Source organism: Pararge aegeria, chromosome 8 (genome assembly GCF_905163445.1).
Source record: "Pararge aegeria chromosome 8, ilParAegt1.1, whole genome shotgun sequence".
Classification (NCBI taxonomy): domain Eukaryota; kingdom Metazoa; phylum Arthropoda; class Insecta; order Lepidoptera; family Nymphalidae; genus Pararge; species Pararge aegeria.
The window spans coordinates 4,370,506-4,386,879 of NC_053187.1; the positions used below are offsets into that span (position 1 = coordinate 4,370,506).

The window sequence follows — 16,374 nt, forward strand, 5'->3', positions numbered from 1 at the left end:
ATATATCGGCCACTTTCGTGATGAGTTCACTGACGCATTGAGTGGGATGATTGACCGCATGTGTTCGATCTAGCACTTAGCAACGTTGCGGAAGTTGGGCAGCGGGTTGAATATGGGTGTGCGTTAAAAACGCGCACACGTGCAAGAAATCGCGTTTAATATAGCGTATCCAAATAAATTTGCTCAAGCGAAAACGTTTTAACCTTAATAAATAACGGTTATTTTTTAACCGGTTAAAGCTCTGATACAACTGAGCATAGTGCATATCTAACGATTTTCGTATTTGAAGGTCACGCAATAGCGCTCAAAAACCGTACACCGTACAAAAGCGGACTTAAACCGCGGATGTAAGCCGGTCTCGAAGCTGTTTGACATTGAAATCGTATAACAGTATAACTTGTCCCCTATATAATATACTGGACTATATAAAATAGGGGACAAGTTATAGTAAATGGACTGTATAACTAGTGGTGTTTATCATAAAAAGTGACAGTTCTTGTACGAAGATGTACGTCCAGAAGTGACGTCACAAATTTACAACATTTCGTCGAGGTTAACGACTAGGTTAACACCATAGCTGCTACATCATCGAACCTGGAACCCGATAGTTACGGTATAACAGAAGACATCCGGTAGTTCCGCATAACTAGTGTTATACCGCATTATTCCGCATTGCTACTGTTGCTACTACTTGTACTACTTGTACTTGTACTTGTACTTGTACTACTTGTACTACTTGTTTATGTTAAACCCATACCCATGGTCGGTTTTTATGCAACTTCGTACCGCGGGTGGTAATAGGCAATCTCCGACGAAAATTTAAGTAAGGTCAGCCATCTATTAAAAAGTTAAAATGAAGTTTACTCGCGACAGTCAAATTCTAAAATATCACTTTTAATTAAATTTAAATGTCAAATTATCCACCTTAAGTTTAAAATTTGCACGAGCTAAGAGCAGGTTCATAAGTTCTTTAGCATAGATTAAACGATACTAACGAAGTCCAGAACTCTACAATATTTCGATTCTAGAAAACCGATTTACAATTGGCAGAGTGCAAATCTTAAACCAAAAGCGGAGGACGTAGAGGTATGGAAATAAATGGCTTCGCACTAATCAGGAAAGTCTCGTACAAATTTTGCTTTGTATGTATCACAAAATACGGCGTCAATTTTATAAAATAAATATGTACTTACATGCTTATAATAAGGAACTCGGATCGTAAAAATATCACACACAATACACGCTAGATTTCAAAATAATTCTCATCGTTACATAATACCTATTTACAAAATGTACACATTCATTATTCTAAAATATATTATAGATTAATGATATTAAGATGTTCAGCACTAATTGATAAAGCAAAAATAGTTTCTACATCTTCAATTTTTTTTCCATTTAATCATGTGTGAGATTTTCTACCTACGTTTACTTCGATATATTATCGAATGAGCGTAGGTAGTTAACTTTTACGCGATCGAATAAATAAACGTAGGTATAAAATCACACTCTTTGCACTCTTATAGCCGCGATTATGCGCAAAGATATTTTGTGACACTTCTTCATTCTAGTACTGTCATGAATCATGATTGAAGTCAAAAATGTAACTAGATTGGAGTCGTGGACGTGGAGTTTTATACCAAATCATATTTTGTTTATTTCTTGATCTATGAAGTCAATTTCTAAAACTTATTCCATCGAGGTACCTTGGACAAAACCCTTTAGTCAAATGGACCCTCTGACAGATTAAAACTAGTGCAGCACGTAACGCAAACAAATTTATTATGTGTTTTGACTTTTGGCCTGAGGGCATCGTGTACCTTCTCGTAAGGGAAGCGAGTGAAATAATCCCTTCATAGATCTACCTATTTTTTATGTATATTATATTTTTTCATATTTAATTACGCTTTGGTTTTGTATAGATCTCAAATAAAAATAATTAAAAAATATAACTAGGGACTCTTGAGCGTTACCCCGCTAAATCCACTAAATTTTCAAAAATAATGTGAGATTATTTATTCTTAGAGGGGTCAAAAGTCATTGTTGTACTATGAAATGACAACGGCAGTCATCTAGCAGAACTTTTCGGGGCTCGCCACCCGACCCGGTTACGCTGATAAAACTGGTATCTCTTTCAGAAAACTATTCTCTATTCATTTTCCCTCTCTTATTTCATGCTCTCTTTCTCTTTCTCAAGACACAATACTTTTTCCTCATTCAAGTCGTATTGAGATCACTTGAGTCAAATGATAAAAATAATATTTTTCCTATTATTTCCAAATAACTCATGCAATTATTTGAATTGGATTGCGACAGTGGTGTCTAGCTGCGACACAGGACGGATCGCGACTAATCGAATGTGGGGCCCTTATTTTGATATCGCCAATAAAGAGTGTGATCTAAGTTAGTCGGACTCATATAAATCACGACTGGATGTGCAGTTAGTTTTAAGGAATTCAATGGCAGTATTGTACAACGTACAACATGTGCGAACGTATATCCTTGAAAGCATAAGTTTATTACATTACAGTGCATGGAGTTGATCATTGAACTAACAAAATTGTACTTACTTTTTGGTGCTAATCTCTAAATGAGCACCAAATGAACGCACCAGGTAATCTCCTATTGCCGACTGGACGAGTAAGATTTAACTATGAACAACAAATTATCCCTGATAGGGCTTTTCGTACAGCCTTTCTAAACAAGGTTATGTCGTATTTAATAAATAAATTAAAAATACGACGTAGATTCGTGGTCTGCAGTTCATGAGTATTGTAAGAGCTGATTGATTTGTGGGTCCATCTAGTGCAAAATATATGGTCACAGGACCATGTCTTTTCAAATATCGATGCTCGTGAGAGTGCGTCCATTAACGTGCGTTCGCATAACGCAGACGTATTAAAAAACGCAAAATAACAATTAAATCTTTAAAATTAAAAAAAATATATTCAAGATAGAATATATATAATTTGAAATTATACACAACTAGTTGCTTTTCATGGGTATCAATTGGAAAACAAATAGTGAAGATGCTGTCTTGTTTTATTTATCTATATAAACCATCAGTCAAAAATTATGTAAGCGATGGCGAAAACCGCATCAAAATCGGTTGCGTGGTAAATTATATACGCGGATAAACAGAAATCCGCGGAAAGCAACGTTGTTTTATAAAATGTAGAAATAATTTAAGATAAACCAAATCAATATACCAACTAGTGCCAAATTAGACTTTATGTATTAACGTTAGCACTCACTGAAAACAGTTTAAAGGCCTTTCTAGACTTCGAGTGAGTTGACATGCACGGCTAGCATGGCCAGGAGATATTTTTCTCCCCGGGAAAAGAGAAAATTTTATCTTCTGCCATAGCAGTGGAAATAATAAACGGGGGAATTTTTTTTCCTTATCCCTGTTACTGTGCTCTGGCGGGTGGACGTGTCAATTGTATCCCTTGAGAGGGAATATAATCGGGGGATACCATTTTTGTCTCCTGTCCAGGCTAGCCGCGTTGCGAGTTTTCTGCGCCTCAATGTTTTCATGTTAAGAAAAGAGACGCAGGAGTTACGTTATTGCCACAGATGTTTGGACCCCCCGCCACGTTTTTGTACTCAAATATAGTTAGGATAACATAAATTAAATTTTAACAATGAGTTTAATTTAAAACAGATTTGATTGTTGATGCAAAAAAAACTACTTTGTAAATAACGAGCAAAAAAAACAACATGTCTAAATAAAACTGTTAGAAATAATAGCTAGGTGCTATGTCGAAAGGCATGCAAAGTATACATACTTTGCATGCCTTTCGCCATTTTTATGTTTTATTTTGCACTGACTTAGAAATGTTGCAGAAAATATATATTTTCACCGTATTTTATTCTGTATTGAAAACAATCAATGAAGAAGAAAATGAAAATAATGAATGAAAGATTGGTCAAATGGTGTTTGTATACTCTTTGCATATACAATGACAATAGAGACGCCATCGTAACAGATGGATGTAACGGTTACTTGGAAGCTTAAGCGAAAAGAGAATTTGCGAGTGTAAAGCTCAGTTCAGTTGCTTAACGGAGAAACAAGTTGCTAAATTTCACGTTTATTAGAAGTTGGAGAAGGATTATAACAAGATTCAAAAAACGTAATTTGCATTTCTTTTTTAAAGGTAGGTTACGCTCAAGATTAAATAAATTCTCTGCGGCTTGGGATTCGGCGTCCTGCTTTATATTTGATGTCGGTTTGAAAACTCCCAAATGAGCCCGCCCGCATCTCGCGCGTTATTCGCTTCAGTGAGAACAGAGTTTCTCAGTTTTCATGTGAACCCACTATTGACAAGTTGACAACTTCACAATTTGACAGATTACCGTAACTCCTGTGCTATGTTTGGTACTTTATAAATAAACATGCAATACCGTCACAATAAAAATGGGGTATTTAAGTTTATTAATCAACAATTGATACTACTTTATCTTCCTCCTTTATCTACATTAACATCGATGATAGTTACTCGGTTACAGTATTTTTATTGTTTTTTTTTATTCGTTTACTAAGTTTCATATATAGATAGAAGGTGATCATTTCGAAAACATAATTCTCTTTGTGTAGACTACAAAAAGTTGAGCAAAATATAGGTATTTATTGAAAATAGAACCAATATTATTTTAATGCAAAGTTGGTTCGTGAGTAGTTGTCATCAAGCGAAGACCTTAGAGACTGAAAATCTCCACAGACGATCTCTGTCCAACAGTTTATTTCCTCCCGGTCGAGAATTTAAATTAAAGTGTCGTAGTAAAAACAACTTTTCTTAATGCCGCCCTTAATTAAAAATATATCGGCTATTTGTGAACCTGTCTTACTAACGTCGTAATAAAGCAGTATTGTTTTATACGACAAACCTTAACTTCCCTAAAATAGGGGCTAAGGTCCTAAAACAAGAGCGTAACAATATTAAAATAATAATGCTTTAAACGATGATAGTGCTTACTTATAATTTTATTTTAAAAAAACTTTGGTTGGACTCCGTTCAATCGAAACATGAAACTTAGCTAATTCCAATAATTTATATATAACAGTAAATAGGTTATTTTATAGGTATTTTGTATCGATTTTTTTTTAATCAAGTTTCACACCTTGACAAGTGGAATAAGTATAAGAAACAGAAAAATATTTTGTCTACGTATGTTACGAATCAAATTTCACTAGCTACACTTAGTAAAGATTTTGTTGTGTAAATATAACTATGTCGCTGATCATGTGTATAATGTACATTTATTTTATCATTTGATTGTCATGTCATTTATTACAGTACACTAATCCAATTGGAAGGGTAGATTTGCCGCTATTCTAGTTTTCTTCTTCCTTTGCGGTTTCGACGTTGCCTGTTGCTGTTTCTGAACCTAGAGAGAATGCATACAACCTAATTAATTCATTGCTTTTTTTTTATTATCTTAGCATAATGTGTAGTGAAGCTTAGATAGCCTTAGAGACAGCTAAGGCTTCCCTGTCGATGCGACAAAGTCAGTGGCGTGCACTTCATACAAGCACAAAAGCGCTGCCTACCCAAAAAAAAAAAATTGTACAAAACTCATAAAGGGGAAAGATTTTTCCATTGTATGCCATTTTCCTGCTTTATGCATACCCAAGTTAAGAACCCTGTGCACGCCTCTGGACCGAGTTGAACCCCCGGCTCGCGCCTCTTACTTATCGGAGTTATGTGCGTTTTAAGCAGTTAAATATGACTGGCCTCAACGGTGTAGGGAGCCGTCGTGAGGAAAACTGCATGCTTGAGAGTTCTCCATAATGTTATCAAAGGTCTCAAGACTACCGATCCGCACTTGTCCAGCGAGGTTAACTTCGGCCTAAACGCTTCCCAATCTGAGAGGAAATCCGTGCTCTGTGGTGGGCCGATAATGATTTGATGATGGCGAATGCGTATAGGAAAAACGACCTATTCGATGTATGAAATCGCAGAAGCAAACATTGTAACTAATAATAAAATTGACTTTGTAACTTTTGTAATCACTTTTGTACTTAAAGGGTTTTTTATATTTTTTACATTTTATTCTTTATAAACCAACAAAGAATAATATGTAAAAACTATTAAAAATAACCTAGGGATCATGAAATTAAATTAAATATGTTATAAAATTAAAAACTATAAAAAAAAAACCTACAGGGAATGAAATTTAATTAATCATGTTATTAAATTTAAACTAAGAAGTTAAAATATAAATAAATAAATATATTACAACAATACACACATCGCCATCTAGCCCCAAAGTAAGCGTAGCTTGTTTTATGGGTACTAAGATGACTGTTGAATATTTTTATAAATAATATACATAAATAATTCGAATATACACATAAACACCCAGACACTGAAAAACATTCATCCTCATCACACGAACATTTTCCAGTTGTGGGAATCGAACCCACGGCCTTGGACTCAGAAAGCAGGATCACTGCAAACTGCGCCAATCGGTCAAGGAAGTTAAGGCTAAGGCGAAAAAAAACGGCAAAAAGCGAGTTGGCCTTGCATTCGAAGGGTTCCGCAACAAGGTGCTTTCGTATACACTATGAATTTTAGATATAGTGAAAAACACGTTTATATACATTTTTGATTGTGGTTATAGCGACAAAATAAATATCTATGACTTTAACGGTGAAGAAAAAAAATCGTCACGATTTTTTATGCTTGTGAGTTCTACATGATGTTTTATAATTCGTGTGACGTCTATCAACGGTAAAGGGTTCATATTAATGATCAATGCTTACTTGTTGAGCCATGGGCTGTGATTGCGTCGGCGCGGGGTTAGGCGCTGGAAGGGTTTCCAGATCTTGCCTTGATGAAGTACCGCTTGAGTTTTGTCGCCTGCGAACAAAAACGCGTTGGATAATGGTTATACTGTGTAGAACTGCGGAAGCTAATTTGTATAACCCGCTCCATTAAAGAATAGATTTAAAAACAAGCCAAACGCGACTCGAATTCACACACCAGGGGTTCTATTAAAACGGTATGTTGTACGGGAGCTCCCTTAAATATTTATTTTATTCTGGTTTTTATTATTTGTTGTTATAGCGACAACACAAATACATCATTTGTGAAAATTTCAACCGTCTCTCTATCAAGGTTCATGAGAAACAGTCTGTTGAAAGACGGACATAAAGGCATCCAGACGGACGGACAGCGGTGTCTTAGTACGCTCGCGTTTTACTTTTTGGGTACGGAACCCTAAAAAGGTAGCCGATGTCATGTTATCTTTTTCGCACAATGTTCGCACGCCAGTTTATTGTGCGAAAGAGATAGCACGACATTCACCGCTTTTTATAAATCCATTATTTAATGGCGCGGCTCATATAGGAAAACATTAATATCAGATGCGCTAGTAGTAAGTATAACGCACGGATGAATTCCTTATAAGTAACCAATGTATGCTCGGAATATCTCTACGTGAGCAGATCAAATGAAATGTGGAGATCCGTAGAAGAACCAGTTACCGACACAGCTCAACGAGTCGCGAAGCTGAAGTGGCAATGGGCGGGGAACATAGTTTTTTTTTAATTTGTTTCGCACTCAGTTATCCTCTGACATGGTGTCAGAGATCTTCTTTATGTGACTTTTGGTCTGAATAAGTGCCAGCTCACGATGATAAGGTTAGTCTTTTTTTTAACTGCCTTTTAACTTCTCCTTCTACTTTCTACTTATGCGTGAGTGACGCTGGGCACATAGTTCGGAGAAGGGATGGACGTTGGGGTTCCAAGGTGTTGGAATGGCAGGCTCGCACTGTTAAGCGCAGTGACACAAAACCGTGGAATTTGAAACTCCCTACAAAAGACCTATGTCCAGCAGTGGACGTGGAAGTGGAAGAACTGAATACTGTTGCTAATATGCATTGGCGTGCTCAGGGTCTTCGGCCAGGGTATGCATAAAGCAGATATATAGCATAAAATAGAAATATCCCCCGCCAATACGAGCTATATAAAATAAATTTGGTATGCAGTTCTTTTGTGCATGTATGAAATGCACGCCATTGCTAATATGTTATTCAGAATGTCGATAGTGGCAGGCGCCATTTTGATTGCATCACAGTGCACAAGTGCTTTTAACAATCATTGAGTGACTCGATAAAGCGGTGTGAGGCCATCGATTTTTTTATACTTATTGAAATTGATAAGATAATATAATTTTCCATCGATATGATTACAAATGCACATATAACTTTCCGCGGAGTTATGTGCGTTTTCCTGCAACGCCAAAATGTCCTCCATAATGTTCTCAAATGCGTGTGAAGTACACCAACCAGCGTGGTTGTCTTCGGCCTATACCCTTCTCGCTCTAGAAGGTTATCGTATTGTTCTGGGGCCCCTAGAGGGTCAGTAATGGGTTGATGACGTATGAGAGTTAGGGTCAAGTGACATTGTTATAAGTGTCGGGGCTTTTATTATAAACCCCCTCCCCCCCGGGTTATAGTAAACCAGGGGGAAAACCAGTTGTTAACAAACACTCGAAGAATCGATCATTCAATCATCATATCAAGTGGCTGACGTGTGAGGGCTGACACTGTGTTAGATATTTTACAAATTAATTAGAATTTTTACGACTTCAATAACACTTTAATAATGCTAAGAGAAGCGGTGATAGCCTTTTGGGTAAGGCTTCGGCTTTTCTTTCGTAGAGACCTAGTTCGAACCCCGGCACGCACCACCGACTTTTCGGAGTTACGTGCGTTTTTGATTGAGGCAATTTAAATAACACTTGCTTTTAACGGTGAAGGATAGGATAGTGAGGAAACCTGCATGCCTTACAGCCTCAATAATGCTTTCGAAGTGTGAAGTCCACCAATCCGCACCATCATCGCACTACCGTCTAATTCTTATGTAAGCATCAAAAGTGTCACCTGTGGGCCTACTTGAATAAAGCTATTTTTGACTTTGATTTTGCAGTTGTTTTCTCTGGTCTGGCGGGAGTCTTCGGTCGTGGCTCGTTGCCATTTTTCCGACAAAAACGTGCTGTGATTGTCAGTCAGTCAAGGGCTAGCTTATAGTAGAATAAAAAAAAACAGAAAATATGACTTACCTAGTTTGCGCTTGTAGAGGAATAAAGGGATTGTTGAACTTTTCACCGTTCGCACTCTGGTTAGGCATAGACGGATTGGAATTCTCAACAGTTCGTAAGCTCTGTGAATTAAAAAAAAAATACATAATTACCAATCATTTTGACGGCCGACTGGCGCAGTGGACAGCGACCCTGCTTTCTGAGTCCAAGGCCGTGGGTTCGATTCCCACAACTGGAAAATATTTATGTGATGAAGATTAATGTTTTTCAGTTTCTGGGTGTTTATTTGTATATTATAAGTATTTATGTATATACACTTGTGTACCCATAACACAAGCTACTTACTTTGGGGCTACATGGCGATGTGTGTGTTGTCGTAGTATATTTATTTATTTATTTATTCATTTATTTAATCATTTGAGGAATTCGAAGCGGAAATTGTTAACACGCTTTCGAGAGTTTCGAACTAATTTATCGATTGGAAAAAACCGTCCGGGTGCGAGTCGGAATCGCTCACAAAGGTTTTCGTACCAGTATCATTAAAACCAGGACAAAAATATAATGTCTATTTAATTTTATTTATTTAAACTCCTTATTGTGGGCCCTTTATATGAATCTCATAAGAGGGTTAAAAGTAACTCAGCGAGCGGCGGAAAGAGCTATGCTCGTAGTATCTCTACTTGATCAAATCAGAAATGAGGTGATCCATAGAACAGCTACCGACACAGCTAATATTACAAGTATTTATGTATTTTATTCATAATAATATTCATCAGTCAGTTAGTACCCACAACACAAGCTAGACGGCGATGTGTGTATCGTCGTAGTATATATATTTATATTAGTTATAGTCCTATTTTATCGTTTCGGTACGGAACTCGGAATAAAAAAAGCGAGGCAAGCCAATGAGTTAATCTCTTAGCAAAAATAGAACGACAAAGTTTAATTTGCAATGGAATTTAAAAAAACATCAATAACAGTCCAAAAATGTATTGCATTCTCTCTAGCCATAGACATTTGTATATGGATGAAAAAATATTAAAGACTTAGTATCTTACCTGCCCCTTTATCCACGCAGGTCCCAAGGTCACAGCTGGGTTGACATTCGGAAGGTGTTTAGGGAACGCGTGGTTGCCGAAATTGTCCTGGTTGCCGGTCGGCTGGTTGCTGAACATGCTCTGGTTGCTGTTATAGCTATGGTTGCTCTGTTGGTTGCGCGGCGGCACGTGGTTGCGGTCCTGGTAACCGAACTGGTTGCGTGGATAGTTTAGCTGCGGGAACGGTGATTGGCTTGGTCCCGGGCCTTGGAACGGTTGGGCAAACGTTGGGTATGGCGGCATTGGCGGTTGATTCTACGAGAAATAAAGTAGAAAATGTTCAACTGAAACGCGCACTTTATTCGCATCGGACCATCTTAAAATCCTTAGACAAATATTAAATTATCTCACTCCATTTTTTATAAATTTATAATGCATATATAAATTTTCGGAACCGACAGGATTTGAACCTGCGACTCTCGACTTGGTGACTCTTGCGAGGAACCAAGAGACCTCAGACTCTCTGCGGCCTCAGCGCTTTCTCCAATTAAGCTACGGCACTCCTACCGTCGATGCTGAAATTAGTGTATCATTGGACCTTTGAAAAAGTAGATCGAAACTGCAACGTTTCCTACTAGATGACGCTACAGTCGCTATAAGACTGATGTGAAAGGCATATACTAATTTCGGCATCGACGGTAGGAGAGCCGTAGCTTAATTGGAGAAAGCACTCAGCCCGCGATTGCCAGAGAGACGCAGGTTCAAATCCTAATTGACAATGGTTCAATCGCTCAGCGCGCAGAACCAATAAACCAAAAAGAAGAAGAAGAAGGTTCAAATTTTTAAATGCATTTTAAATTTATAAAAATTGATAATTCCTCCAAGTGCAGGTAAAAAACACTAAAAAAAAAAGACATTACATACATTTATACAAGTAATCATCATCATCACACATATCAACTCATTACTGGCCCATTACAGGGCATTGGTCTCCTCTCACAATGAGAAGGGAATACGCTGGCAAAATTCTGCTCTTGTCTTATGGCACCCTACCGACAGAGACGTGCCGCTAGGCGATTTGGTGTTCCGGTGCGACGTCGCGTAGAATCCTATGAGGGGTATGACTACCATACTCCAAACAAGTTAGCCCGCTGCCATTTTGGACTGCATCATTACCACCAGGTGAGATTGTAGTGGAATAATAAAAAGAGCAGAACACATTAATCTTGCTGCGGTTGCTATTAAGAAACTTTTGTAAATACAACGTGTAAATGAAAACCGAAATAATACTAATAATGAATAATGTACTGTATCCGAGACTATTCTGAGAAACAGAAATGCCAATAGTTTTTACTGAAAGAAATCAAGTGACTACAGTTGCTTTGTTAGGTACGCGTTGCGTAGCGTAGGTACTATGCGCGTGTCGGTATTATATCTTCATTAGGCTTGTCAGAAGTAAACACTTAGAATGTTCTGAATTCGTTTGTATGGAAAAATAAATATGCTTTTTTTGATTCAATACTTTTAAAGATTGATGCGTTATGAAATAGACTTATGCATCCTTCAATATTGCTTCGTTATTCTGATACACGTAGATCCTTTTAAATAATGTACCGAGCATCGTGGTCTGCTTTTGAACATGTTAAGGAGGGTGTGGTGTAAGGTTACTTAAACCACCAGCAACTAACAGCTATCCTTACCTTATATCCACCACTTGCCACGTCATTATTGTCCGAAGGCGGCACTGCATTGTACGAGGTTTCGTTTTTCGCGTGCGCGCGCCAGTTCGGTGCTCTGAAACAGCAATATTATGTTAATAAATTCATATTCTTACTAATATTTCGTAAGTCAAATTCAAAAAAATCTTTTTTCAAGTTGACTTATAGATAGCACTTATGGTGCGTATATTACAACAGAACACACGTACACGGTAGTGAGATGATGGCGATAACCATATTCGTAAACTACCGGGTGTTACTATAAATGCGAGAGTCTGTTTATTTGTTTGTCCTTACTTCAAGTTCTAACTTTAATTGTTTTTTGTATACCACTACAAGTTAGCCCTTGACTGCAATCTCACCTGTTGGTAAGTGATGCTGCAGTCTAAGATGGTAGCGGGCTAACCTGTAAGAAAGTATGGTAGTCATACCCCTAATTGGTTACTAGTTACTACGCGTCATCGGACTGGAACACTAAATCGCTTAGCGGCACGTCTGTGTCGGTAGGGTGGTAACTAGCCACGGCCAAAGCCTCCCGGAACCACAACCAAAACCAAACCAAGCAGACCAGACCAGAGAAAATTCAGAAATTATAACTCCTACTTTAAATTCATTGCCTTCACCGTTGCGCCGTGGAGGTCGTCAAAACAAATCAAGCAACAAATCGAGTAGATTTTTAGGACAGAGTTAGTTGAAAGAGTGGTGGAAAGTAACATAGCTAGTTTTTGTCTTAGGAAACGGTCCCCATGGTATTTGTAAAAAATAAAATAAAAAACGCGGACAAAGAACGCGGGCAACAGCTAGTGTTAAATAAAGCTTAAGAGTTTGATAAGAGAGCTGTTTATTTTTGTTAGCGAAATTTATGGGTTTTCATCCCCGACATGCGACATGCTAATGTAAAGTGCAGGGAGCAGTGTATCTTTATACGTACTCATACATTGTATTATATTTATTTATTAATTTTTTTGCTTGAACATGGTACAAAAACATAGATATTAAGCGTAATTCACGATCTACATATTCGCCTAGATTGGCGTGCAAAAATCATTATCATTATTTTAAACGAATAATAATTATAATATTTAATTGATTCACTGGCAACAGCGACTGGTTGTTTTTTTTTTGTTTTTTTTTATTATTATTTTAAATTACATGTAAGGGCTTCGCTCATGCGCCCTAATGTGACTTATATACCCTATTTAAGCACACGGTGCTATGATAATGCAATCAATTTCAAAATTAATTTGGTTCCCAAAGTAATAACTAAATTAAATACCAAAATATTAAAACATCCTCAAATGGCAGCCAATACCAAAATGTTTAGTCAAGTTGATTAATCTTCTTAAAATTAACCTACATATGCACTTAAATTATAATAATATTGATTCATAATATATAAGGATTTCTGCCGACTTTTTCATATCTCATGTTCGGAAAATTGGCATTCTGTACCTAAACTGCGGGTGGAAAACACTACATTCCTGCACCGAGTGTGGAATAAGAATCGTATGAACATACCTCACTATTATTTATTACTGTCATTATTACGACCTTTATACACTCTTTTGCTTATTGTGTAGCATAAAGCAAAATAACATTGTACATTTCGAACTTCGTTCCATTACATTAGTACGTGAATAAATCTAAAAATTCTTACCCAGATAACAAATTCCAAAATGGTCGAACTGTGCTGCTTGAAATATAATTATTAAATTAAATATTTTTTTTACAACTGTGTGGTAATATTTTGTCTTTTAAATCCTTATTAAAGGCCCACTGTGCACGGGTCTTCTCACAGAATGACTCCACCATGCTGCCCAAATGCGAATTGGTAGACTTCACACGCCTTTTGAGAAAATTATGGAGAACTCTGGCATGCTGGTTTCTTCACGACGTTTTTCCTTAACCGTTAAAGCGAATGATATTTATATTGCTGAAATTCAAAATACACATAACTCCGCAAGGTTAGAGGTGCGATGGCACTGGTCTATCACAGCTTTTTAACCCCCGGGTTGGCAACTTGTTGTAGCTATTACAGAATCGCGCAACTTAGTCTCAAACCCTGGTAATGGAAATCGGAACCTGTCACTTCTAAGGTTAGAAAACTGTAGCTTACTTCGTAGGCGTTGATGTTTGCGGCGTATCATTCTTGACGCGCCAGCTCGAATTCGGCTCAGGCGGGTTCCGCGTCTAAAACAACAAAAATAAATCACATACTTGAGGCACTGTTTTGTTGAATGCACTAAATATATAGTATAACCTTTAGTGACCACATCTATTTATTACTATTAAATAAAAGTAATATATAGATCGGTGAAGTGATGTGAAGAAAGCAGTCACAGAGTCGGAAGGGATAAAACTTCGCTGAGTAGAATTTGGCATTAATGTAATAAAAGGGGCATACCCAGCTCTGTCTGTACCAGGAATAAAATAAATATACAACGACAATACACACTTCGTCATCTAGCCCCAAAGTAAGCATGTAGCTTGTGTTATGGGTACTAAGATGACTGATGAATATTTTTATTAATAAGATACATAAATACTTAGAATACATTCATGCTCATCACACAAACGGTTTTCAGTAGTGGGCATCGAACCCCGGGCCTTGGACTCAGAAAGCAGGGTCGCTGCAAACTGCGCCAATCTATCGTAAATCAAATAGATTATAAAAAAATATATGCCATAAGACTTAACCATAATCTTCTGTTTGAGAAAAAAACAACACAAATAACATCACATAAAGTACACGCTACACAAGAACATATCAATGAGAACATTAAAACAAGAAAATATCTTAAAATAAGGTTACTAGATTAAATTAAAGAAACTAAAAACAAGTAAATATAATGCTGTCTTGGCAGTGACATAATACTATGTAATGTTAACATATCTGTGTTTTACTTACTGAACTTCCTCTTTGGCCTTGTGATTATGGTCATGTTCGATTACAGCACGTCCTGGGTTGTATATCAGTGTCACGAGGTCCTGAGTCGGGCCAACAATGGTTGGATATTGAGTTTTCCTGTTATGACATTCTCGATACCAACTCGAAGTTAGGAAAGCCTGCCTCGGAGAACACGTTAAGCTGTCTTAGGTCGGTAAAAAAAAAGAAAAATAGTTACCTTGTTTTTGTGTTTAGTTTCCGGTTCGTTTTCGCTTATCTTCAACAGGCTTTTTAATAAACTCGTTGCATTATCCTGTGAAAATTATTCAAGTACATATTTGTATGCTTTTTGTTCATATCACATTGAAATTTTGCAATGTGTGTGTCTAGTTATGTAATGAAATTGGGATTTCACTAGTGATTTTAACGAAGACCCAAGAAATTGATGGATAATTGATTTTTGAAAATTATACAAAACTTCTTTTGGTTCTTTTACTTATCAACTCAATGTGTTTTATTATGTAACTACTGAAAACAAAGATTACAATGTTTAGGGATTTACGCTGAAAACCCCTTCGATGCCTTGACGACGTTACCTACACATTGCAATCTTTATCTTGTCAATTGATTCCATCTATCCATTTCTACAGATTTCAAGTTACATATGTGTAACATTTAATCAAAATCGGTCCATTAGGTTGTGCCAAAGGTAGAAACAAACCAAAATTGGAGTTGAACCGGCGTAAAAATGGTGCTGGAACGGTGTTCGAGTCGAAAAACACCCTAAGAGCACCTTCTCAATAAGAATCAGTGACATCCCTGCGACTTCGCATTTATATATATATTTTTTTTAATCTATAATATATTTTACTTTTTATATATTTTCAATATAAATAATACATCTATATATATCATATAATACTTTATAATATAGTATGTTGTCGGTGCCTGCTTATAAGAAGTGTTATATGACAGACACTTTAACTCTTGAAACAGTGCTGTGGAACGAGTTGTCGATCAAAAGTGCTACTTCGAGACCGTCGTTTAAGAGACTGGTCAAGAAGACTCGTTTCTCTTGAAAAAGTTTGAGTAACATCCTTTCCCGGTTTCCATGTACCCTTTTATCACTGTTTTATGCATGTAGTTTATTTCTTTTCTTTAGTCACACCCGCTTTTTTATAGAGGTTAATTGTGAGTATAATTTGAGTTATACATGTATGCAGTTATAAGCTATATATAAATTATATTTTCTTTTTGTTTTTTTGGCCACACCCGTGCGAGAGAAACACTTGTGTAAGTCTGCCTTTTGTATGCCGATTTCTGGTTGTGCAATAAATAGGGGAAAAAAAGGGTCAACCAACTTACCTGTTGTGTTCCGTTTTTGATGTTGTCTGTTCCCGGTGAGATTTCTCTTGGTGGACTGTAACAACAACATATTGTTACAAAGAACCTTATAAATGGAAGCTTAAAGTTCATAATCGCGAGAGCAACTTAAGAAGTAGGTATTTCAGTAATAGCTTACGGACCAAGCAGATGGCTAACCAGAAGTTAGTGGGAGAGCATCGCCTGTAAGCAGATTAACACTTCGCATGGCATGCTAGGAACACGTGCTAAGCCTAATGTAACCGTAATTTTAATAATTTAATATAATACATCGAGGTTACTATACTATTGATGAATTTCTT

At 36.9% G+C, this 16,374-nt stretch overlaps 1 protein-coding gene across 1 annotated transcript in view; it reads right to left on the bottom strand.

The window, feature by feature from the left end:
• Positions 1–5,241: 5,241 nt before the first annotated feature.
• Positions 5,242–16,374, bottom strand: part of LOC120625536 (5'-3' exoribonuclease 1) — a 35,959-nt gene continuing 24,826 nt past the window's right edge. Inside the window, exons 25-32 of the mRNA XM_039892583.1 lie at positions 16,055–16,109; positions 14,928–15,002; positions 13,919–13,992; positions 11,785–11,878; positions 10,106–10,399; positions 9,069–9,169; positions 6,767–6,863; positions 5,242–5,388 (exon numbers count right to left, since the gene is read on the bottom strand). Of these exons, the coding sequence (XP_039748517.1) occupies positions 5,302–5,388; positions 6,767–6,863; positions 9,069–9,169; positions 10,106–10,399; positions 11,785–11,878; positions 13,919–13,992; positions 14,928–15,002; positions 16,055–16,109 (877 nt within the window). The 3' untranslated portion in view covers positions 5,242–5,301. The remainder of the gene's footprint in view (positions 5,389–6,766; positions 6,864–9,068; positions 9,170–10,105; positions 10,400–11,784; positions 11,879–13,918; positions 13,993–14,927; positions 15,003–16,054; positions 16,110–16,374) is intronic.